The sequence below is a fragment of the Seriola dumerili genome, unplaced genomic scaffold, assembly GCF_002260705.1.
Source record: "Seriola dumerili isolate Sdu_G_001 unplaced genomic scaffold, Sdu_1.0 BDQW01000011.1, whole genome shotgun sequence".
Taxonomy (NCBI): Eukaryota; Metazoa; Chordata; class Actinopteri; order Carangiformes; family Carangidae; genus Seriola; species Seriola dumerili.
This window is the reverse complement of record NW_019174266.1, coordinates 362,482-388,818: the sequence shown is the minus strand read 5'-3', so window position 1 is coordinate 388,818 and position 26,337 is coordinate 362,482. Positions and strand designations below refer to the sequence as shown.

The 26,337-nt window shown below is 45.6% G+C and overlaps 1 protein-coding gene across 1 annotated transcript in view; it reads right to left on the bottom strand.

The window, feature by feature from the left end:
• Window positions 1-5,248: 5,248 nt before the first annotated feature.
• shank2 (SH3 and multiple ankyrin repeat domains 2) overlaps window positions 5,249-26,337 on the bottom strand; it is a 135,137-nt gene continuing 114,048 nt past the window's right edge. The window contains exons 18-24 of the mRNA XM_022746879.1: window positions 22,358-22,438; window positions 22,228-22,236; window positions 20,798-20,818; window positions 18,820-18,932; window positions 17,910-18,015; window positions 14,365-16,867; window positions 5,249-5,777 (exon numbers count right to left, since the gene is read on the bottom strand). Coding sequence (XP_022602600.1) covers window positions 5,249-5,777; window positions 14,365-16,867; window positions 17,910-18,015; window positions 18,820-18,932; window positions 20,798-20,818; window positions 22,228-22,236; window positions 22,358-22,438 — 3,362 coding nt within the window. The remainder of the gene's footprint in view (window positions 5,778-14,364; window positions 16,868-17,909; window positions 18,016-18,819; window positions 18,933-20,797; window positions 20,819-22,227; window positions 22,237-22,357; window positions 22,439-26,337) is intronic.

Genomic DNA, 26,337 nt, shown 5'->3' with positions numbered 1-26,337 from the left:
TGTAAGGCGTTAGCAGAAGTGTGGCCAATCAGTGCTCCTGTTGCTGCTCTGTGGGTTGGACTTAATGGCACATTGTTAACACATTTAAATGAAAGAAAGTCATCTTTAAAGTAAACCGATTATTAAATGGAGACAAAAGGAAGACACATAAATGGAAAAAAAAAAATAAACGGAAAAACAAAATGTTAAAATTAAAAGTATTTTCAAAAACATTTAAATTTATTTGTCAAACCATCATTTAATAGAAGAATTTTCTATATACTTTTTAACCTACCTTGGTTCATACAGAGTGGGTTGATGAAGTGTACATGCTGTTTTACAAATAAGGAAATAATCTTTTTTTTGTTTTATAATGCATCCTTTAAAAATGAAGAAATGAAGAAAAGTTATTCCCTTTGAGTTTGTGTTTTAATTAGTTTTAATGTTCCAGATGATGTTGTTTATTTTTGTCCACACAGATCAGACGCCTGCGTCATTCAGGTGTGATGGCGTCTCCGTCCTCGTCCAGCGTGAACACGATGACCCACACAAACAGCTGCAACACACCTGTAATGTAAGGACTCAGAGGGATACAACAATAGTGCAATATTATATTTATTTCTTACAGTGAATTTTGGTTGCCATACAAGAAGTCTTGAGGATTCGAGGGGCAGGGGAAAGGAAGAGTGTAGTTACAGGAAAATTCTCTCTCTTTTCATTTCAGTAATTAGTTGACTCTATGATGATTTAGTAGCACAAAATTACAGCAACATAGAAAACATGAACACAAGTCTTTGCACAAATTACCGAAAACATCTTAGTCTCTATGAAGACTTAATCAAAGAATAAAATCTATTAATGAAAAAAATAAATTAATTAATTAAGAAAAAAAAAAAGAAAAAGAAACAGTTACCCAAATGTTGGACAATGATAAAGGTGGGAGCAGTGTTTTGAAGGGGAGTGGAAGTGGGTTAGTGAGCCATGCCTGTCCTAAACATGGCCTGGTGAAGCGCCACGCCACGGTGATGCTCTTTAAAGATTCTTACTACATCTACTCAGCTCTACATTTCCACAGAGAAAACTGACAGTGACCTGCTGATAAAGGAGTCAGCAGCCACCACTAATCTTTTTGGTGGATTTATGTATGTATACATATATATAGGTTTCATATAGTTTCCTACCGAGATGGCCTGCAGATATATATTTTTTTTAAAATTTACAGATTTTTTTTTTCATTTTTATACAACACACTCTGGACTCGGGGGTTTCAGAAGATGAGAGGAGTCTAGTCAGGCAGATGGGGGTCGTCAGAAGATACCTGGGTTTCGTGGTCACTTGATTGGCCAAAATATATCTTACTACTGCAGGAGAGAGTGTATCTACTTTAGGCAACACTTCATTAAAACACTGACAAGTGATTGCATCATGATATGTAACTTTAAAATGGGAAAATAAAACACAACCAAGGAGATTCATTCAGAATAAATATTGCTTCTTACATAACCCATAAGTCTAATAATATCCACATTTTTTTTTAATCTATATAGTATTTCTGTTTTTGGCAATCCACGCGTCAGTGTTGAACAGTTTTTGTTCAGATAACCTCTATAAAATTTCATAGAACTCTATACAAATCTTTAAAAATACTGTGCTTTTCTACCCCCTCCGACACGTCGCTGTTTGTTTTAAAATAAGTTACACGTTCAAACAGGAACAGGATTATAGCAGCATTGTCCCGTGCCAGCCTCCATACGGCTAATGTTCACAGAACACAGAGCTTGTGTATGTTTCATGTGTCTCCTCGAAAAGCTGCACCTACATGAAGCTGCGGAGTGTGATATGAAACCAAAGAAGGGTGAACTTGTTCTAAAACGATATATATATATATATATATATATGTATATATGTATATATTTATGTATATATATATATTACTTCCAGATGTTGGGGTTCAAACCACAGGTGAGGTGCGCTCTACAACCGACAGATGTGCAGGAAGTGGAGGGAGGGAACAGTGAGATATTTAAGGCATCCTCTGCAGGATGATGGGGGCGAATGAGACCACTGCTTTGGTCATCACATCAGCTCTGGCAACTATAAATGAACCTTCATAGAATTTCTTTTTTAACATTTTTTTTTACTCTCTAAACCTTTTAATAGAGCTATACATATAATCAAATAGACATTTTTATCCTGTTAAACACTCTTATATACACATTTCAACACACACTGCACTTCTACTTCTGACCAGCCTGTAATCACTGCTAGCAAACACACACATCTCCAGATTTATAAATGCTGATTTAGTTTTAAACCGGACTCTTATAAGAAACTTTAAATCTGGTCTCTGCTGCTGGAGCAGTGAGACTGGATAACAACATGGGACTCATCATCTGCAGCAGATCAGAAGTGGTTTCTATCCCTGTCTAATCTGACATGGGGGGGGGGGGGGGGGGTCCCGCTGATGAACATCTGCCAGCTCTGTCAGGTTATTCTCTGGTTGTTTCTTGCACAGTGGTAAGAGGGCAGGAGAAGGCATGTTTGTGGACTTATGTGAACACGCAATTCGACATAAAACCCTGAAGCCAGGGATTCTCCATCTGCTCTGAAAGTCAGATGGCTCGGAGTGATGTCACGTTATCAGGCGCCAACCTGCTGATAAATACATTGGTAAGAAAAGATGTCGTTCATCCTCAAAGACAAACAGTCTGGGCGTGTAGGGGCCGCCAGTGTCGGTCTGCTACAGCTCCGTTAGCGCAGCGTTACGTCTCCAGCCTTCGTTAGAGGAAGAACTTCACAGCTAAAGGCTGGTTCGGTCTAAAAACAGTTCACTTTCCCTTTTGACTGTCTTTTCTAAAATCACAGAATTGTTCCTTTAAACAGCTGCACTGCTGTTTGTTTGGTTCATTTTGGATCTGACAGGATTTGAGCGCTAGTTAGCTCAATGCTAACAAATCTCATTGAGTCATTTTTATTAGCAAAGAACAATGTACAAAATGTTCAGGTAGTCCTTTAGCTAAATAGAAAATATGAGACTTCTCTGGTAAAACTTGAGTTTTAGCTCTTTAAATATTAAGTTGCTTTTAATTTGTGTTTTTTAAAACTGTTGAAAGACATTTTTGGAAGAAAAAAAAACGTCAATTCAAATTCATAAAAACGCTATTGAATGTTAAATAGTTGGACATTTTGGGAAATGTGCTTATTCACTTTCTTGCTGACTTAAAAAACATGAGAAGATCAATACCACTCCAATACCTGTGTGTTAAATATGAAACTAGCCTAGCGTAGCTTAGCATAAAGACTGGGAAAGGGCGGAAACCTCTAACCCGACCTATTAAAAATCTGCCTTAATTTCACTAATTAAGAAATGAGATATTAGAGAGATTTAGAGGCTGATTATTTTTAACTTTAACTTTGGACCTGGCCTTGCTAGCTGTTTTGGTTTCCCCCTGCATCTTCATGCCAGGCTAAGCTAACTGTCTACTGCATTGTTACTAATGTCATTAGTTTCCATCCAAATGTGGTGCAAATTTGAACTAATTTCGAAGTTGGTAGCTGTTAAACTACAGCAGAAGAAGAAGAAGGGGGTGCAAAGCCATGAGGTCGTTAAAACTAAACCTCCAACGGACAAAAAACGTTGTGGAAAAATAGACGTGAGGAAGTTTTGGACGTGACGAGATGTTTAAAGTCACATGATTCACGTACGTCATCAAGTGATTTCACTGTATTTTGTTTTGAATTGACGCACCAACTTTTACTTTTACTCTTTCTTACTTCTCTGAATGAAGTTTTCCTTTTTCACTTTCACTGCAGCTCTGACTTTAACAGACGGGGACGACGGTGGGATCGATCTTCTCATTGAGCTCGTTTCCCAAAATGTTGAATTATTCCTGTAAAGATGTTTAATATTTAATTTCTTTCTCTACAATACCTCATCTTCTATCACACACACGCAGGGTGTCTTATACATCAGCGTCACTGTGGGGCCACATGTGTTCCTAGTGTTGACCTGCTAATGGTGAGGTGGAGGAGGATCTGACAGAATGAAGTACAAAAGTAAAGAACAGCTCTAGTTTCCCTATACTGTGGCCTATATAGCAGATCCATGGAAATAGCTAAACTGGCCTTGAAACACACGCACACACACACACCTCCACACCTCCGCACACACACACACACACACACACACACACACACACACACAACTAGAAGGAAAAACCAAGAGAGGACAAGGACGCCCTTTACAGCCAGACAAGTCGGTACAACCGTTTCAAGGTGAGAATATTTCTGTCCGTCTTGTGCCTCCTGTCCTCGCCTCAGTTTTCCTTGAGGTGGACGCCGGGTGGGTGTAGAGCGGCGAGGCGAGAGCTCCTCCTCCTCCTCTGGTGACCACCTCTCTCCTCGCTGTGCTCTCTCTCAGGAGAAGGCCATCGCAGCAACAGTGTGTGAACATGCTCAGGGTGTGTATACGTCTGTGAAGACAGTGTGTACTCTTGTTTGTATTCAGTGTGTGGCACTGTGCATAAAGTGTGTGTGTGTGTGTGTGTGTGTGTGTGTGTGTGATATGGTTTAGTATTTGTTTAAACATGTCAGCTAAAGTTCTTATTTTGACACAAACAGGTGAAAAGCAAAAAAAAAAATGGAGTCTATCTCAAATTTTTCTCTACAACTTTAGATGCAACCAGAAATATAACTCCGGTAGGACTCTAGTGAAGAAATATTATTCTCTGAACAAACTCTAGCAAAGATAGAAAAGGAGCAACGACCAGCTCAGCTGGTTCTTCATGCACCCGCACCGGGGTGTATGGAAAAAGTCTTTAGTATTCCAAAGCAGTTGGGTGAGCGAGTCTTTATGTGAAAGAAACTTCCAGTCGAGTATTTTTTTCCAGCGTTTGAGGACGAACTATTCCAGAGTCTTTGTCTTCTGGACAGTGGACAGTCCTTCACACCGGCCTCCTCTGCGTTCTCCCTCCATGATGTGACATAGCAGCTATTCTCTTCTCTCTGCCCCTGCACTTCCTCCAGACGTCCCATGATCCCCTGATGCTCGGGGCGGCGGGAAGGAGGAAGAGGGCGGACAAGACCGGAGCACTGAGATGAGGGCGACAACGGAGGATGAGAGAGGACAAAAAACGGCAAGAGGCAGCATCAGTTTGGACAAAACTTCTACCCAGTTCCACAACTTGAGATTATGTCTGATGAAGTGATCGGTGACACCTCCCTCTCCTCGGCCCTGACTCCGCACGTCGCCACCCCGTCTCCTCGGGGCTTATCTGTCCTGCAGCAGCTTGAGGGCCCTCTCGATGTTCATGCGGTGGCCCACCCTCGTCACGCCCAGGTCTATCAGGTCCTCCTTTTGCAGCGAGGGCAGGTGGGCGCCCTCGATCTCATTGTCCAGGAAGGCGTCCCTGTGCTCCCCCAGGTTGAGGCTCTCCAGCCAGTCCGCCACGTCGTGCTTGCTCCACAGCTCCATGGGTTTGGAGGCGAAGGGCTTGCCCGAGGCCGCCACCGCCTGCATCAGCGTGAGCGGCGACGGGGAGCGCGAGCTGCCGCTGCCGCCGCACGAGGAGCTCAGGCTGTAGCCGCCGCCGCTGCCCATCGGTGGGGTGGGCAGGCCGAAGACGTCGGTGAGGGTGGGTGACACGGAGGGCGGCAGGGAGGAGCAGGGGGTGAGGGAGGAGGCGGAGTCTGGTGGGCTGCAGGGGTGTGGCTGCGATGGGAGGCTGCTGGGCGGGGTGGAGGTGAGGGCAGCAGCGGCGGCGGCGTTATTACGCATTCCTGAGTCTTCTGTGGGCGGCCTGAGGGGGGAGGAGACAACAGGTGAGTCACTCATCATAAACAAATACTGACCAGAGCTGCATGACTTTCAAAATAATGTACAGGAAATGATGTTTTAGCCCAGTGACCTCCAACATGTTCGTCTGTCCAGTATGCAGCAGGTTCCTCCACAAAGTTTCTGGTTGATTTATTTTATTTAGACTATATAGACTTGTTTTCAATTTGCTGTGAAAATATAGTCGCAGACTTTTATTTTGAATCATACAGGAAACTGTCTGAAAACTTCCTGTTCAATGAAAGAATAGTTTAAGATTTAAAGAGACAGGAAACACACGTCCATAAAATCGAGGAAATAATAAGAAATTATTGGTTAAAATCGAAGCAGCAGAGTTTGAGACTTCCTGAACTTTAGTCTCCTACATTTCCCATAATACACCTCAGTAGAGTGTATCATCATGACACCCTCATTGCCTGGTAAACAGCTGTGATTGTTGTAGAAGGCCAAAGCTGGAGAAACACTGATGATGATGATGATGATGATGATGATGATGATCAGTTGTGAAGATTAAACTGAATCGGTGGAAAGTCTCTTTAACACATTTTCTTTTCCTTTTTATTTATTATTTAATCCACTGTATGTTTGGTGATGGAGGGAGAGCTGAAACAGTAGTCAGACATGTTTAAATGTGAAATAAGTAACGTTTTCTTTCCTTTGTGCTTGTTCTGCATTTGATTTCTATTTTATTATTATCTATTATTACATTGAATTGGGAGAGAAACAATAAATGAACATTAACACTTTGCATTAAAGATGTTAATGTGACCTTTAACACAGTAAAACAAGTTCCTGGGAAGCGACACCACAATTAAAACAAATACATGAATGAATAAAAGTGAGTTAATGGTCGCTGTGAGTTGATCTTCACACCACACCAGGCAGGAAGTGGAGCTAAAAACATACGACACACTTTCAAAATAAAATGGGTGACAGTGATGTGACGTTCATGAACAGACGGAGGGTGGAGTGATGATGGAAGAATCTCTATAACGGAGAACGAGTTTATTCAAGGAGTCCAGAGGAAAAGGAGACGAGAGTTTGGATCATTAACATGAACCTACAGATGTTCATCGTGTAATGCTGCAGAACGGACAGTAGGTGGCAGCATTAGCTAAATGTTTGAGCAGAGCCACAGCAGCTGATGGAGAGGATGAAGATGATGAAGCTGGTGCATGTTTAACCCTCTTTTGTGCAGTAGGAGTCACTTTTCTTTTAGCTGTTTTCTGGCGAGCACCTGTTTTAAATGTGATATATTTACGTTACAGCACAATTTGTAATTTAACAAAACCAAAACTCCTGCAAGATAATCTCGTGGTGCAGCAGCTTGTTTTAATTATTATTATTATTTATGATAAATAAATGATATTAAGCTGCTTAGCCTTCATCATAATAATAATCTGAACCTTGTAGTGTGATTAAAACAATAATAATTTCCTTTTAATGTCATAAAATGATTCCATATGCTTATATATACTATATATGTATATATATATATATATATATATATATGCACTTTATATATACTTTATTGCTTTTTCTTAATTATTAATAGTATTATTCATTTTAGTATTGATTTTATTATAGAAACCATCTTTTAAAGAGAAGTTATGCCTTATAAATAATTAACAGCAATGAATTATTTATATTATCAGGTTACTAATTACATTAAAGGAAAATGTCCACTTCTTGAAGTTAGTATCATAATCATATTGACAGTCACTTTATTTATCACACTATAAACTAATTCCACTCCACAGTGTCGATTACAACCGCGTTCTTTGCCTTTTGTTCACACCTGTAAATTAAACTGGTGCTGAAAGAAAAGAAAAGAATATTCTAATATTCTGCGTCTTCTGGAGGTTTAAAGGAGAAAAGCTGAACTGCTCACAACTCGAAGACAAACGAGCACGAGCAGCCTGATGATGATGACTCATCATCTTATTGACTTATTGTCAACAAATCCCATGAAAATCAATGATGAATCACCCCTTTTAACAAGTATTGAAATATTGATAAAAGTTATTCCTGTGAGCCGTAGAGCTCCATAAACATCATGTGGATTAATCCGCAGCTGAAAATAGTCCCAACAAATTCAAACCTGCAGTGAGCAGCCGTTTTATTAAATTACAGATAATTGATGAGCCTCAGACAGAGGAGGGAAGGTGTTGAGAGACGGATCGACACATTATCTTTTCATGGGATTTGTTGACAGAAATATAGAAGATACTACAGAGACAAACAGCTGAGAGTTATTCAAGATAAATCAGTGTGTGAAGCTTCTTTTCAACATGAGGTGGAAACATGAGAACATGTCGTTTTACAGCTGAAACGAGTCGGTCATTAAGATCAAGAGGCTCCAACTGAAAACATGTCCCACCACCAGCAGCTGAAACACTGTGTGTGTGTGTGTGTGTGTGTGTGTGTGTGTGTGTGTGTGTGTGTGTGTGTGCGTGTCACACATCACACTCTGCCCCAGATGGAGGGATGTGATGGATGTGCTGATATTTGGAGCAGTGACACACAAGGATACACAACACACACACACACACACCAGCCCATGCAGAGTGATCACCTTCCTTCAACTTCCCCCAGCAGCTTGTTTCTTGTGTGTGTGTGTGTGTGTGTTCTCCTAATGGATCAATAGAAGTGAACACACACACACACTGTGATGAACTCGACCTCCTCGCTCTCTCACACCGACTTCCTCACCAACTGCGAGGTGCAGCCTAGATATCCCTCCTCCCTGCTCGTGACATATGGAACGGCCCGAGGGGGAAGTGAAGGGGAATAAAGGAGGGTCGTTCAGCCAAAATGGAACTGGGCCATTGTTAAAAGGGGGGTGGGGGGTGGGGGGGGTGTTCATCCAAGCCCCGACATTCAGTGACAGAAAAAAAAAACTTACACTTTTCAGCACCAGCTTTCCCACAGGAAGTCGTGTTGGATGGATGAGATGGAGACAGAGGACAACGTGATGAACAGCATGTAAAACAAAAACACACACACACACACATGATTAAAGAAAGGATGGGAATGGATGAAACATGAAACATCTTCCGTCCACGTCTCCTGCTGCTGGGTCACATCTGACATCTTTATTTCTACATAACGACAGGTCTGACTGGAGATCCGTCTCTATTCTATCATGTGTTAAACACTTTCTGCTACAGGACTTAAATTGATGTGAAAAGTATGTAATTGCCTATTAGACTAATTAGCACAGAGCCTCGTTTAGCTTCTCTGACCTTATTACCATTTCCTGCAACTACCAAGAGTCACGCACGACAAAAGAGGACGGCGCTACGCTCCGACTTTCTCTCAGGCGACCGACCGATCAAACTTCATTCACGTCCAGTCGGGATGAAGTGACTCTGACTCTTTAATGGCTTTAGACAGCAACAAAGAAAAAGTGTTAGCCGTGTTAGCATCTCTTTGAGGCGCAGCAGTTCAAGCTAAATGCTAACATGCTGATGTTTAGCAGGTACAATGTTCACCATCTCAGTTTAGCGTGTTAGCATTTGTTATTGAGCGCTAAAACACAAAGTTCAGCTGAGGCAGGTATTTGATAATAAACTAAAGAATCAGAATCAGGCGACAGGAGCCGCGCTTCACGACGCAACGGTAAGGGCGGGAACAGCTGGTGACATGAAGCCACACCTCCACAGACATTAGTGGAGAACTGGACAGAATGGATTCCCTCATGTTTCCGAAGTGTTTATATTTCCACCTTCCACCGTCCTCGTCTTCATGTCGGGATTTATCAAACAAAACATGACAAAGATTTGATTCTTCCAGTTTCCCAAACCTGCGGATTTGTGTGTTTCCTGTCACAGTGAAGTGAATATCTTCAGGTTTTAAACTGTGTCAGATAAAACTATTTGAATGTCGCCTTGAATTCTGGGAATTGAACTGAACTGAACCAGAGAGGGAAGAAGAACCAGGGTTCAGTTTAACAGCACTAAAAAGAGCGGGTGTGAAAACACCTAATCGATTGGTCTGAGATGTAACCAAACCATTAATCAATAATCAATGACAACAATTAGAAAATGATTCTTTGTTGCAGCTCGAGTTCATATAGTTTATTTTGTTAAATTGTTAAAAATAAAACAGTCACATAGAGCTCTAAACCAACAGCACACACACACACACACACACACACACACACACACACACACACGTGTCCCTCTCTGGCTTTCGGTTCAGTGCAGGGACGACGCTGCTCCTCCATCAGCTGAGCGGGTTGAGAGGAAAGTGATGCAGAGCTATTGATATCTGTGGTGGGAGACCTCGCCTTCACCACGCCCACACATCACATGACACACACGCACGCACACACGCACACACGCACACACGCACGCACACACACACACACAGGGTCGCACTCATCGGCATGTGTGCACACGCTGCCTTTATTTATAGAAGCTTGAATGCAATCACACATACACACACACACACACACACACACACACAGACACACACACACACACACTCTGACTCGGCGGTGCTGAGTTACATAACGCTGGCCTACTAAAGCAGCGCAGCACGTGACCTGCGTGAGATGATGTTGAACTCTGCTGAGGGTTAGTCCTGCCATCCTCCATCCATCTCTCTCTCTCTCACACACACACACACACACACACATGTACACACACACACACCCCTCCCCCGACTCAGACTGACATCACTGCAGGCCTCAAGGCTGCTCTCATCAGCAGGTTGCTAGGCAACCCTTTCGTCCACAGGCACAACCAACGCACATTTAATCTGGGAGGCTAAGAGACAAGGATAAAAAAAAGAGAGAGAGGGAGAGAAAAAAACCAACAAACGTCCAAAAGAGAAAATCTGATGTTAGCACCAGAGCTGAGGCTGATTCTCTAACATCCTGAAGGAGGGATGAGGATGAGCAGAAGAGCAAAGGATGGAGAGAGAGAGAGAGAGAGAGAGAGAGGAAGAGCACATGTGAATCTAGGCCATCTTCTGTGTTTCTCTGTTGCCATCTGTTTGACGGTCACAGAGGCCGGACCAACCTTTACCCTCCTCACACCACGAGGCTTCTCCCTCTCTGCTGCTGAAGCTGCCGCCGCGGCAACCGTCTCCACGACACACAGGCGGTGCAACACACAAAAAAAACCTCTGAGCACAGACACTGATAAACGAGATAGAGCGGGGTTTAAACTTCATCACACACACACACACACACACACACAGAAACAATTGAAGGAGACCGGATTACAAGTGGCTGACTGGTTTGAGCAGGATGTGCTGAGAGCAGCAGGATAACATCTGGTAACATCTGGTTGTTCGATCTCATTCCTTCAAACTTCACGCTGACAGAAAAAGGGAAGGGCCGGGCAAACTGGGCGTCACTTTTTAATGTTGAGGTTATAAGTGTTTTCTCTAAGTCGCACTAAAAGTTTCCAACTAAAAGTTTTTAAATCCTCTTCAAAAACCGGTGAGAACAACTGTTACTGAGGACGAGTGAACACAGAGAGGCTAACAGGAGAAGCTAAGTGGCTAAGCTAATTGATGAGCTAAAAGGAAAATGAAAAAGCAGCTGGAAAAAGTAAATGGAGATTGAAGAGGGAATCCGGGAATGTATTCCCGTTTTCAAAATGTGTTTTCAAATAGTTTTTCAAATTCTATTATTAATTAATTATCAAACGTATTTATAAACGGTTTATTTAATGAGTTTTATGCTGTTTATGCTAAAAACATTTTTAAATCTGAAGTATTTATTGATGGATTTCTGATGATCCTGTTTTTAACGCCTATTAAAATATGAAATTAAGGAAAATGCTCTATTACTTTTCCTGTGCCATCACTGCACCTCCACATCGAACAGCCCTTTCCTGTGGAACTACATTTTTTCCGACTCAAACAGCTGATCTGCGGAAGAATACAGTGTGTGCCGTAGTTGCTCTTGTGCGTCGTTCGTTCCAAAGTAAAAGTCTGTTTGACGACTGTTCAAAAATAAAGCGACGCTTAAATTGATATTAGTTTTTTCTACAACTGAACATTTCTCCTCATTTCTTACAGTTTACTTTCTTTTAATCCTTGATTTGTCTGTGTTTAGTTTTTATTTAAATGTAAATACAGATCATATATGTTAATAAACCGTTCTGTTGACAGCATTAAAAAGTTGCTTTGTCCCCAGTTTCACTCTCTCCTCACTGCTACCAAACTTTATGAAACAAAGATCTCCACAGTCTAATCAGAGGACGACAAACACACAAAAGGCTGACACAGGTCGCTCGTCGGCAGTGAGGTGATGGAACGTACCTGTGAAGGCGGGAGACACAGAGGAGCATGAAGAAAGAGGAGGTGAGGGGACAACAGGAGACTGGAGAGAATGGAGATGAAGATGGAGAGGAGGCGTGAGCTGAAAATGAGATGAGTACAAGGTGTAAAGGTCGACAGGCAGGACTCTGAACTGCAGAGGATGAAAACGAGGATAAAGTGATAGCATGTGGCAGGAAGCGTGACGGAGGACACGCCAGGCCCCGGACCTGAGCAGCCGCCGGGCATCTCACTGTAATTACCACAAAAAGACGTCACTGTGTTGATCTAACCTCGCTTATTTGATCAGAAGACACGAGCGCCCAGAGGAATCAGCTCTCTCCCTCCGCTCTCTACACCTCTCTGATGAGCGATGGGACCATTCATACAAAATGCATGTGAGCGGTGAATTATTTATTGTGCTTTTTATTTCCCTCTCATACTGGGGGGGGGGGGTTTAAAAAACCATGAGCTGCGCTGGTTCAGGTGCAGGGTCCATCAAAATGTTGTTCCACTTACTGAAAGTGTGACTCCTGCATGTCCTGAACAATGTACGACACGGACGTTTCAGATGAACACTCAGTAAGTCTTTGAATCCAACCTGTCAAACAGTAAACTCTACAAACAACTGTCAGATAGAAAGTGAGAGGATGACAGCTTTTATTTAAAGCTCCTCCAGTGTAAAGGTCTGTGTCCATGTGTAGTGTGATTATAGATCAGCTCTAGCTTCTATATTAATACTGTGAAAGTATCAAAGCCTCAGTCCACAGAGAAATGCACACAGCCTGTATTCAGAAACTGAGCCTTAAAACCAGCCGTCAGGACTTCTGGAACTTTGTGATGTCACAACAAAGCAGTCACCAAGCCCCGCCCACCTGGACCCACCATCCAAAGATAGGCTCAGAGCCTCCTCTCTTCTGATTGGCTCACTGACCCGTTATTAATAGAGCTGCAGAGAGCAGCCTGAGAGATGAGATGTAAAACTACACTGAGATGGTTTTTGGTTCTTAAAACCACAAGTATATCTTCTTCTTCAACACTTCAAATAAAACACAGAAGAAGAAAAGATGAGCTTTAAGATCTCCATGCCTCCAGAACCATGCCTCCATGGTTCTGTTTAGCAGCTGCTAGCAGTTGCAGTAGCAGAAGCGAAACTGTTAAATGCTGGAACTATTTCTTGCCAAGCGACAGTACGGTGCAGAGACTATACGCAGCTTCCTGACATCTCTCCGTCACAGAGAGGTTTGGCATCATCACCGCGCCTGTACAAAGAACTATATTAAAACCTGTGCTCACCTACCACATCTGACAACATGCCAAGCTACGCTCTGGAATGTGTGTTATACACAGAGTATATAAAGATATAGTATATATACATATATATATATATATATATACATATCTATGGAGCCTCGGAGGATCGAGGGTTCACTATGTCGCTGTAAGCCTTTCACATGACATGCAAGCAGCTGACCATCCAACAGCCAGGTGAGCTGTAATGCTGCAGACCTCCGAACCTCCTACAGAAGCTATAATCAATAATCAACTGACCAATGATCAGCTCATCGAGGAGGAAGAGGGGAAATGTTTTCTTGTATCTGGGGTGAACGACACCACGCCTGGCCTTTTCTTACATTTCTACGAAACTCAAACAACTTCAGCAGATGAATAAAAAACACCTAAACCTCACGTCCTCTATGCACATTATTAGAAATATAATATCAATATCAATCAATAACTTGTCGAGTCCTGCTTGATACAACAGATAAACACGACACCAGACAATGCTACATGCAAATACTGCAGGTGTTGGGGGATTTGCTTGTTCTTACACAGGTAACTAACCATTAAAATACATGACAAAATAAAGTCAAAGATGAGGGACGATCAAAACACCTTAAGTTTTCTGATGAAGTAAAGTTTAGTTTCTCCTCAGCTGAGCGAGTTACTTCAGGGTGTTGCACTGAATCTCTTAAAAGTTTTCCTTAGTTAAGGCATTTGCAGCAGTGAAAGGGATTTTACAGCAGCAAAAATCTACTGTTTCCATGGAGATTGTTGCTTCACTGCCATTAGCACTAGGATACCTATTCAGCCTTTACCTTCATGGTCTCTAAGGTCTTTTGTGCAACGGTTAAATGACTTTAAGTGATTCCTGAAGTATGAGACTAAGATGAGGAGAAAACTTTAAATACTTTAAGCTCATGGAAAACGTTCAGCGTTCGACATCAAAACAAAAACAAAAAAGTTGAGTCACTCGGGACGGACTCGTCACGTACCTTGCTCCGAAGGCCCCCCTGGTCCCGGTGGGGGAGTCGAGGCTCTCCCCTGTCTTGGGCGGCCTGTCGCGGTTCATTTGCTGCAGGATGGAGCTCAGCTCGGTGATGACGGTGTTCTTGGTGTCCGGCGTGGATGGGGGGCTGCACAGCTCGGGGGCCTGATCGCCCCACAGCTTGGATGTCCTTTGAGTAGGAGTCCTGGGAGGTTCGGAGGGGGGAGGGGGAGGGGCCTGAGGCGGTGACCCGTAGGACTCTGGGGGCTCTTCGATGAGAGCGTCGTGATAAAGCGAGGTTCTGTTGATGACGGACTTGCCCTTGGGTTTGGGGGGCACGGGAGGGCGATCCACGAGGAAGGCGTGTCCGTCGGCGGTGGCGTAGAGGCTCTCCAGGGCGCTGTCGCAGAAGCCTCCCTCCGACGACAGGGTGGAGATGCTGGACACGGTGCTGGTGGTCTCCATGTGCTGGGGGTCCCCGCTACTGCGGCTGTCCACCTCTTCGATGCCCGAGTCACCCACCCCCGACTCCGGGTCAGGCGGAGGAGGAGGGTACGAGGGGGGCATGCTGTTTGTCACCCGTTTGTGTTGATCGGTGACGGGTGGCGGGGCGTGGGCGTGGTACGGGGGTAGAGCAGGCCCCCCGTTCCGTCTCTGCTCCCGAAGCATCTCCGCGATGGCGCTAGCCTGGTCGTCGGGGATGTCAATACTGTTGGCGAACTCCAGCGGTGGGGGGAGGGGCTCTGAGAAGTCAAAGTCTTCATCGATGTCAACTGAGGCCAGAGGGGGAGGGGGGATGCGGAAGGGAAGCTTCACCGGTTCGTCCATGGATTCCCCCAGGGGAATGCTCCTCCTCCGGCACGAGGCGGGCTGGGGGCCGGGGGCCAGCGTGGTGGCGTTGAGGGGTTCGGGCTGGTTGGGGTCCTTCAGCTCGGAGGGTCTGTTGCTGTCCTGCCCCTCCAGGTCCTGGTTGTTGACCTTGTTGCTTGCGTCAGTGCTGGTGTGGACCATCAGGAGCCCGGCCGACTTGGGCTGCGACGAGTCCGCCACGTCCGCCGGCGCGCTCTTCCTCTCCTCCACCGCCTGATGCTGCCTCTCCTCCCGCGCCCCGTCGGACTCGTACTTCTGCTCCGTCATCTGCCTCCGCAGCCCGCCCCGCCCGGGACGGCCCATGGTCGCCGTGGAGATCGCGGCGAAACTGGTCTCGATCCCGGAGCGTAGCTTGGTGTCGATGAACAGCGGTTGGTTGAGGTCTGGTTTGTGGCTGGGCTGGATCGGGAGGGACTGGGCTTCGTGTTTGGGGGTTTGCTGAACCTGAGGAGGATTTGGGGGCTGATTCTGAGGGTGGTTTTGTTGCTCCTTCATGGCCCGGTCACGAGCCGCCAGCGCCAGAGCCAGTGGAGAATTAGGATCCAAGGGTTTGCCGGTGACAGGATGGAGGTAGGTCCCGTTGGCCCTGTAGTGGCTCTTGGGAGGCGTGGACGGGAGACTGACGGGACTGTCCAGGTTGGGACACTGACCTGTTCTGGTGTTCAGAGGCTCCCGCACCACCGTGGGCTCGGGGGTGTTGAAGTCCGTCATGTTGCCACTTCCTCCCCCAACAGGCGGCCCTAGCTGTGCTGCAGAGGGCGGAGCCAGTATCCTTCGAAGCCGCTCGTCGCTACTGAACATGCCTTCATCGATGGACTTGGACTGGCGGAGGCGGGGGGTCGGCGTGGGACCGCTCAAGTCCTCATCCCCGATGTCTATCGACTGGAAGGCGATTGAGTTCTTTTTTGCCTCGAGCCTCTTCTCCCGGTCCCGTACCGCCCCCGCTATAGCTGCCGCAAAGGGGTTGCTTAGTGACAGCGGGTCTTCGGGACGCAGACCTCCGCTCCCGCCGACGGTGGGGGTGAGAGGCGGGTGTTCGGGGGTGGTGGGCTCGATCTCCATACTGCTACCCTGGCTGCTCTTGCCGCTGCTGCTGGTGGAGGGCTCCTTGACGATGATCGTGGGGATGGGGATGGAGGAGCACGTTCGCTCTACAGGCGTCGTTGGCATGGAAACCGGGCCCGAGGGGCTTGCTGGCATGTGACACGTCTTCTCGGGGCTGTCCTCCACGTTGGGCTGCTTCACCAACATCCCCTTCCTTCGAGCCGGTTTCGCCGGCACGTACAGAGTCTTGTTGCCCACCTCGGAGTACGGGTTCTCGGGCACCGGCGTGCGCCCTCGAGTGCGCGTGCTCTCGAACTGCTCCGAGCTCTGGCGGAAGTAGCCGCGCCTCAACGTGCCGACGTCGGTGGTCCGGCTGATGGTCGTCACCGCGTTAGGCGAGTTCTGGGTGAAGCTGGGTCGCGTGGTGCCGTAGCTTTTGGGTGTCGGGCCGGCAGCTGAGTTGTAGGCGGGTGGCGAAGGGGGCGAGATGGCCGGGGGAGGGGGGATGTCCTCTGAGGTGTCGGGCATGGAGAGGCTGCGGGAGAACTTGAGAAGGGGAGGAGTGAGGAATCCCTGTTTCTCATCCTCCGATGTTCCTTGGAGAAATGGGGCAGAAAGAAAAATGATGTGAGGATCTGGGGGAGACATCCCTATCTGTTATAGCGAGCGTGGCGCCCTCGCTCTACAGGAAGTCCCTCATTTATTGATGTGAGCTCTGTCTTAACCTTTATTCATCCAAGCAGGAGGTTCCTGCAACTTGTGAGAGGCCGGACAGTTAGTTTAGTGAACTGAAATCTTCACTACAGAGCTTCACTGAGCTGAAGTGTCAACAAACATTTTTACTTGATTATAGAGTTCCTCATGGCTGTATACATTTATTTATATATATGTATATATATATATATATATATATATATTCTTGCTACGCGACAGTTAATACGCAAAAATATTTTCCACAGATACATAATTATCTGTTTCCAGATCTAAAAGGAACGTTAAGCCATGTGTTTATATTAAAGGCCTCATTTTAAATCTGTTCAGAAGAGCAGATATGGAGCCGCTGGTCAGATAAATTATCAATCAATCAATTTTATTCTGCTGTAGAGAAAAAGTGGAGACATTTAGATACAAATGCAGCTTCTTGTGGATCTACAGGCGAGTTATTCATCTTCCATCTGGCTCCATTTGTACAGGTACAGAGTTTTCCAGTTGTGGAAGTCGGAGGAGTTAGTCAGCGAGGGGATGGGGGGGGGCTATTTAGTTCTCAGTACGGATCTATTCCCAGGTGTCACGTTTTCCCCCCGTTAGTCGTCAAAACCAGAATGAGCCGCAAGTGCTGTCATCGCTATTCATTCATTTTTTATTACAGTAATGACGGCAGTGAGTGACGCGGGTCTGTGTGACGTCCCTGAGCGCTGAGACGGAGGTTTCAGCTTAATGAAAGCGCACGCTGCTGACTGGATCAATTTAATCTGTAATTAGCTTCAATATTACCGCAGCTGGTCCTCCGAGCGTTAACGGAAGATTACGACAAGCCACAAGCACGAGGTAGTGGACACGCAGTTCAGAACCTGAGCTGACACACACACACACACACACACACACACACACACACACACACACACACTGTATTCATACCTATTGACTTTTGCTTTTTCATGGTGCCCTTCTCAGGGATCCCCAGGAAGGCCCCCGGCACAGTGGGCGGCACCACTGCTACTCCCTGGCGGTCGTGATACATGGACTGAAAACAGGAAACACAAACTTTTCATTAAGAGGATTAAGTTTTCTATCATGTAACACAAACTGATGTAAAGCAAACATTTCAAACTAAATGAATCTTTCTTTATTTCTAAACCTTCAAACACAGACTTCAGGTCAGGACATGGTCTGCCTCTTCTTTATCTGACGTCACTGACTGACAGTGGAGGCGCTGGCTCTGATTGGTTTTTCTCCTGTGACCAACACGGTGTATGGGCTATCACATTTTCAAAATAAAAGCAAATTCATTCCACAGACTCAAAACTCTGCTTCACAGTAAGGGAACTTCATATTTGTCTTTTAAGTGTAGTGGAGTAAAAGTGGTCTGAGTATCATCGGATAATCTGTGATTCATTTGTAGTTTAAAAGCTAGTAAAGTAGTAAAGTCCAGGTGCCAGCTGCACAAAACACCTTGAGATTTTTCCTCACTTAAAATGGTTTTCTCCTTATCTTAGACTTATACTTAAGGAATCACTTAAAGTCATTTGCACAAAAGACCTTAGTGACCAAAATAAAAACTGAAGGTACCTCTGAGTTTAGAAGACAGTGAACGCATCGCAGGAAGATGATGATGATGTTCCATGATCGGGAGACTCCCTTAACGATGCAGCAGAGTTTTACTGCCGTAAAACATCTGTCACTGCTGCAAATGCCTTAAACTAAAGTAACCTTTTGAGAGATTCTGTGCAACACCCTGAAGTAATTCCCTCGCCTTAAGTGCCGTTACTTAAGTAGAAAACTTAAGGTGTTTTGTGCAGCCGCTCTGAGCTCAGCTCTGCTCACTTACATTCATATCAGTGGGCGTGACCAAGCAGCGACTGGATGGGCGTGGTTTGATCGTGGCGATCTTCATGTCTACAGGTGAGGTCTTCTGGGCGTGCGTCATCTCCTCGACTTTGTCTGCAACACAAAGCCACCCATAATTCATGAGTAACAACAGCAATGGGGGGGGAGTGGGAGGGAGGGAGGAGAGGGGAGTGGGGGGGGGGGGGGGGGCTCACTTGGCAAAGCCTTAGTTCAGGTTGTCATGGGCCAAAACGCAAGCGCCTCGATTTCACTGTCACCCGTCCCGCGTTTCACGCTGAATTGCATGAGCACATGAAACAGAAAAACACTGAAACACTTTTTTTTGGGGGGGGTGGGGTGGGCGGGGGGGTTGGGCGAACGGGAGGACTGCGATGGATGTGTGTGTGGGCGTGTCCAGCCTTGGAAGCCGTGCAAGCTCTTTACCAAACAGCCGACTCAGCAGCATCATCAACTCTCAGGGTCGTTCCCTCGTTAAATGTAAAATGAGAAATGAAGGTGAAGTCCGTCAAGTTTGCCGTTTTCTTTCTCCCCTTTGTTTTTTTTTTTTGGGGGGGGGGGGGGAGTGTCAACGGCAAATTTGGCAGAGCTGAACTTCCCCCTGGTGTGTGATGATGCTCATCAGATAGATAGAGTCCACCTAAAGAGAAGCTACATGCTAGCCCTGATCTAGCCTGCGACCGGATCCCCTCCCTGCCTCGCTGTCAAAGCTTCCATGCATCAGGACAGTGATTACTTAGAGTGACTTGGAAAACAATCCTCTTCTTCTGCGCATCTACACACAGAGGAGAGGAGTGGGGGGGAGGGGGGAGGGGAGGACAGGGGAGGAAAGGAGCATCAATGACTTTAACTATGATTAGAGCTAAAACACACACACACGCACGCACGCACACATGCACGCACACACACACACGCACGCACGCGCGACAGAAGAAAAAAAAAGAAGAAGAAGATGCATTTCCTCCTGAAGTTAATTTCCTCTCTCTGCGATCTGTCTCCCAATTGGAGAGGAGCAGACAACCTGCAACACCGTTGCCCTGGAAACCTATCTGTGAGTGAAACGTTTCCTGGAATAAACCTCCCCCTCCACACACACACACACACACACACACACACACACACACACACACACACACACACACACACACACACACACACACACACACCTGCAATGACAGAGGAGGAAAAAGAAATAAAAACGAAGGCACACAGGAAGAAAAGAAACATGACAGCAAATCTGTTTAGGTCAAGTAAAATGAACAAACATTGACTTACGGCAACAGTGTTTTTACACACACACACACACACACACACACACACACACACACACACACACACACACACACACACACACACACACACACACACACACATATACACACACACACACACACATTTTGTAAAACCTCATTAAATGTCTGCTGCTACATTTCTTTGTGAGGATTCTTTTTAAGCCTGAAACTAAAACGTGTAAATAAATGCAGATTCTGTGTCTGTATGAAACGTTTACTCCTTTAAATAACGGGAAATAAACAGAACGACTCGGCGTCCGAGGAGGGAAACATCTAAAGTCAAGGAGAAGAAGAAGAAGAAGAAGGAGAAGAAGAAGGAGAAACAAGAATCTGTGATTGTGAAGGAGAGACAGACGATGCTTCAACACCTTTCTACCACTACGACATTAAACCATGCACCAACAACATTTAGGACACAACTGAGGTCGTGGTCAAAAATAAACCAGATCGTCACTCATGCAAATAAAACACAGAGAGACGCCACGTTTGGTTTGACTGAAAGTCGAAGGAGCTCGTCAGACAAATCAAATCTTAAATCAACAAATACAGCAGAGTTAGTTAATCACAGTGAGGTGTGGGGGGTGGGGGGGAGGGGTGTGTGTGTGTGACATAAACCAATCATTGGAAATACTGGATCAGATTTAAAACATGCCCACAGTAACTTACCACCTTTCTTTTTCCTTAGAGTGGCTTAGGGGGCGACAGAAAAAGATTTTTCTGAGTCTTCAGATCATAAAAAAAAAAAACAGACTCAGTCATTTTCCCAAAGAAACGTTCGTGTTTTCACTCGGTGTGTTTTTCATCAGTTTGAATTAGTCGTCCTGCAGCAGCAACTTAACGACGCAATCAGGTAACTCTATTACTACGCTGGAAGAATGAAAATGCAAATGTGTCAAATAAGCAGCTCTAAAATAAAACAAGCTGAGCTGAGTTATTTTCTGCAGCACAAGTAGATCTTCTCCCCTGTCACTCATTTATTCATTCACCTCTCTCTCTCTCTCTCTCTCTCTCTCTCTCTGATCCATACAGTGTGTACAGTGTGTGCAGTCCAGCGGCAGCTAATGCTACGATCAATATTTCATCATCTGTTTTCGTATTTTTAATAAAGTATTTGAGCCATAAAAAGACAAAAACAGGAGTGAAACGCCCTGAGCAGCGAGTCGCCGGTTCGACTCCCGGGCCGGCCGGAGCATTCGCTGCACGCCATTCGCTGCACGCCATTCGCTGCTACTCTCTCTCTGTGAACTTCCTGTTTATCTCCACTGACACTCTCTCATAAAGGCATAAAAATAACTTGTATCCCTCCACCACTCAGACTAGTTCCAGGTTACACCCATGTTTATCCAGAACTCTTGAGTAATGGCTAAAAACTGTTTCGTGAGGTCACACTGACCTATGACCTTTGACCTTTAACCTCCCCAAAAATCCAATCAGTTCATCCTTGAGCCTTAGTGAATGTTTGTGTGAAATATGAAGAAGTTACTTCAAGGCGTTACTGAGATATCGTGTCCAGGAAAACAATATGGCTGCCGCTCTGACTGTTCCTATGATCTGATGTGGCGTCTTTAACCTGCTTGTTGTCTAAAACTCAAAGGTTATCACAAATCTTCACACTGGGAAATCTGGGTTAGGGTTAGTCCTCCCTCCCTCCCTCCCTCCCTCCCCCCTTGTGTCTCAGAGCTGCTGACTGTCTGTGAGAAGACATTAGCTCCAGCACCGTTAAAGCAGAGACACACACAGATATAAAGACAAATAAACAGATAAAGAAAGACGATGCTAAAGTCACAGTTTGCACTTATTTGCTCCGGCGGCGGCAGCAGCAGCAGCAGCAGCAGCAGCAGCAGGGAGGGGAGGGGGGGAGGGGGGGGTCTTTAGAAAGCGTGTGTCCTTCATGCATGATGGCAAAGGAGGACAGGAAATGAGGAGGGAGGAGAAGCAGCTTCCTTCTTTTCTTTTACGGGTCAAACTAGAAGCGAAAATGATGGAAGGATGGGGAACTGAAACTGCACAAGCTTCGTTCGGCCGCCGCGAGCCGGTGGATGTTACGACCGGGCGGAGATGGAAGTGCAAAAAAAGGTCCCGCAGCGCTGACTGCTTACCTTTATCCACTGTTGACAGATTAAAACCAATCAATGAGAATAAGGAAGAGGAACAAACAGAGAGAGCAGCTGTTAGACACCGAGCTCCAACAGGAGTTAAAACAAAAAAACGAAACCAGGATGTTCTCACCAAGTTCCTCCAGTTCAGAGGTCATCGACTTGGAGCGCATGGACAGGGCTGTGGTGGGGGCTCTCTTTGGCGGCGGAGGAGCTGGGGGACACAGAGAGTCAGAGTGATGCCTCTAAAATACAAACACGCCATTTTATTTTCATTCAGGGATAAAATGGTGTTGCATTTTCTCACAGAGTTTCTCCATGAATGACTCTTTTTTTTTTTTATCTTATTTTATTTTTTTATTCATGGTTTTATTTTTAAATGAAGTCCAGTAGAAACACGGCGCCCTGAAGGGGAACGACGGCGTGACCGGAAATGAAGGAAAAGCTGCAGCAGGAAGAACAATGTGATTTCAGGCACCTCGCTGACAGACTCATGGAGCCGTGTTTTTAAAAGTTTCAAAAAGTTTCAAAACTGTTTCTGAAGCCGCAGTTCGGAGGAAAAGTGAAATGATTTAGTTTTGACAGTTTAACATCTTATAAACTCTGATCACGTGGATCTAAAGCTGTTGATAGAAAAGTCCTCGTGAACTTCCTCTGATCTTCTGGTTCAATTCAAAATGTCGGACTGTTCGACGCTGCGCAACGTAGTATATGATTAAGTCATGTGACCCAAGAAATTGATTGTGATTCGCTGAAATTTCGTGTCAGGAAGGTGAAATGTATTTTTGTTTTTTGCTTTTTAAAGTCGTAAAAAAAGTTTTTAAAGTCGCAGTTCGGACGATGTCAGCAGCTACCTGGAGGAAAAAACAACAAAAACAAGATTCAGACACTGACTTCGACCTGCTGAGCTGCTAACCAGCCAGTCAGGAGGAGGAAGAGGAGGAGGAAGAAGAGGAGGAGGAAGAAGAGGAGGAGGAAGAAGAGGAGGAGGAAAAAGAGGAGGAGGAGGAGGCAGTATCACTGCCAGCTAGAGGTAAAAGTTCACCTGATGCAACACTGACACTAAAACCTTTATTTCTCAGCCTGTGAATCAGATAAAGACATGAAATAAAAACCATCTGAGACCTTAAACCTTTGGTTTTCATTGTAAATCAAAACTGCCTTCAACTGTAATGGTCATCAAGGATTAAAACAAAATCAAATAAACGTTAAAAGAAAAGAAAAAGTTGAAGTCCGGTTATAAGCGTGAGGAAATGTAGGAGTTTGAGAGAGATCGGGTGATGCTACATTGGTTTTTGTGTGCGGCTAGATAATACATAAATGATATGTCTTAAGAGATTTTCTAGGCAAGGAATGCGAGCATTAAGTGGCTAGTGTTTTAAGGAATATTTGTTGTATAGGATGGAAGAGGGTTTAGAGGGAGAGTTCGAGATGTATTTAGGTTGCACTGTTCTTGCTGAGCTCTTCAGCCGTAGAGCTGGAGTAAATAAGTGGAAAGTGTTGTATGTCAGCAGGCGGTAGTGCTGAGGTTTCAGAGAGAGACTCAGGATCTAAAGGTTAAATCACTCTCGTGTGTCCGGTGGTTATAAGTCCGATCATTAGCTGACGTCCGGTTCATGTTGACTTGTTTTTGTTGTCTGCAACTTGAACACAAAGTAGTCGAGCTCCTTCCCGCCTCATGAGGCATACATCGAACATCTCAGTGAGACGTGTTTTTAACACACAGGGCAGAATCATACAGCAGAAAGGTTTTCAAACACCATCAGTCACAGTCAGTGACTTCACCCCCCGCCCCCCCACGCCCCCCTCATCGCCTTGGTAATGGGACATGTGTCCCCGTGTTTATGGATCTCTGTGGTGCAGCGCTGTTGGAAGACGCCTGCTAACCTTTTTTTTGCGCGCCCGTGTCCTCGGAGGTCCATGAATTCCGACTCACGGTCCACAGACTCCTTTAGATTCAGGAGACAGGTTTCCTCCCTGGCGGATATGTTGACCACCTGTCTTGGCCCACCTTTTCACCACGTTCTGCCGTCTGGGTTCACCTTGTCGGACACAGACGCACACACGAAGCAGAGGCTGGTGCATGGCGGTTTGATTGAGAACATATGACACGGCGGCCGCGCTTTGTGGAAACTATGACGTCAGGTCGCCTCTCCATCTCCAGAAGCCACAGACACCTTGTTTAGACCGTGACCGGATTTTCCAACCATGCATTATACGCTTTGCTCGCGTAGTGACCGGTGCAGTGCCTGGCAGACAGAACGCGTCAGTGTGTGTGAAGTGTTGGTTGTCCTAGAGATGCTGCGCAGACTCTGGAGTTAGTAGACCAAAAACATACCATCATTTACACATCTTCATCCTATTAAGTCAGTCAGAATAGCGAGCTAGTGAGCGGTAGATAGGAGGGCTCAGTACTGAGGGATGAGGGGTCTTGAGCAGCAGGACGGAAACCGCCCGTCTGTGGTGGGATGTTATCAAAGACACAGCGTGCTAAACGATCTCAGTCGTACGGGCTGCTTTTGGTGTCTCACGCGATGAGGCGGGTCTGGATTAGATATCGACGAGATACAGACGTGTTACTACACCTGCATAGGTGGGGTAGACTATGGTTAAGGAAAGCAAGGATCTTGCCCGAATCTCGACTGCGTCATACCGTTTGCTATGTTGTTGTGAATAATAGGCCACCATGTGGCAGAGAAGATGAGCGGTTAATAAAAGATCATACGAGCAGAGGGCTAGAGAGCTAGACTAATAACAAAATTAGTGGCTAGATTGATGAGATGCGCCCCTGCCTGCCTGGATGGTCATGGTTGTAGTGAGTGCGTCCGCCTCCGCGCGCTGCCAGAGCGAGTCTCGATCTTAATTAGACGATAGGCAGACCGTTGCAAGATATTGTCCAGAGGAGTGTATATGTCGCTGCCGTGTTGTTACATGAAGTCCGCTAGCGCAAGATGCTGTATAATGATGAAGCCCAAAGTTCTACCGAATGGACGAAAGATCAGTGGAGGCCATGTGATTATGCGCGCAGGAAGGGGAGGGGAGGAGGGGCTAAATACAAACCTCCTGCTGAGCAGTGTTAAGTGCACTTTAAGTTTGAGAGGGCAGCAATCGACTATAAACCTTCTTATAACGAGCAGGCTGAAAGTCTAGATCGCAAACGCTTGGTCGAAGGAGGAGATTCTTGAGTTAACGATTTGAACAATTTGGTCTTGGTTGTGTATGATGGAGCGTGTGATGGTGTGAGCAGTAGGTGGGTGTGGTGTAGCGTAGTGCGGAGTTAATGGAGAGAGGTGTATGAGTCATGATGTTCATGTAGTCTAGAGTAGGTGAGTGGAGGTATGTATCTGTGGATGCCTGGAACTGGTACAGGATGATGGAGGCCGTATAGTAATGAAGTACGAGGGTAGGTGGAAGATGTAAGTACTTGTAGGTAGAAGAATATGTACGTGGAGTGGTTGAGGCGGGCTAGGTTGTTGTGGGATGAGTAGGTAAGGTGTGAGTGACGAGTGCTGACGGTACCTGTGTAAGTGTGATGGAGCATAGAGTGGTTCAGATGTAGGCTTGTGGCGTAGTAGGAGGTCACGATGTGTGTGATGGTGTTTCATGATGAAAGTGTATAGGCGGATAGTGAGGGTGCGATGGTATTGTAGGGCTATTGTATGGTCGACCGAGGATGAGTGGTGAGGGTCGGATGAGTGTGGCGGTAGATGCTCGTACAGTGAAAAGTTTGTCTAGGTTTGAAAACAAGCTGGAAACATCTGCGATAACGTACGAACACGAACTCAACAACAAACACGTCACAGGTTGTTTCTTTTTATTTTTTCCTTTTAAATATTTTACTGGCTGAATAAAAGTGCACATATGTTAAAACCTTCAGTCATTTTTTCAAACCACACTGGTGGATAACGAGTACGCCACAAAGTTCATGATGGCGGCAGGAGAGCGGTGCGTCCGCGATGATGATTTCCACTGACACCAGAGAACAAACGGCTCGTGATTATACGTCGAAGCACCCAAACGCCTGCACAACCCCCACACTCATATCAGATTCTAGTCTGACACACACACACACACAGCACGACCAGTCACACACTATCACACCACAAACACACA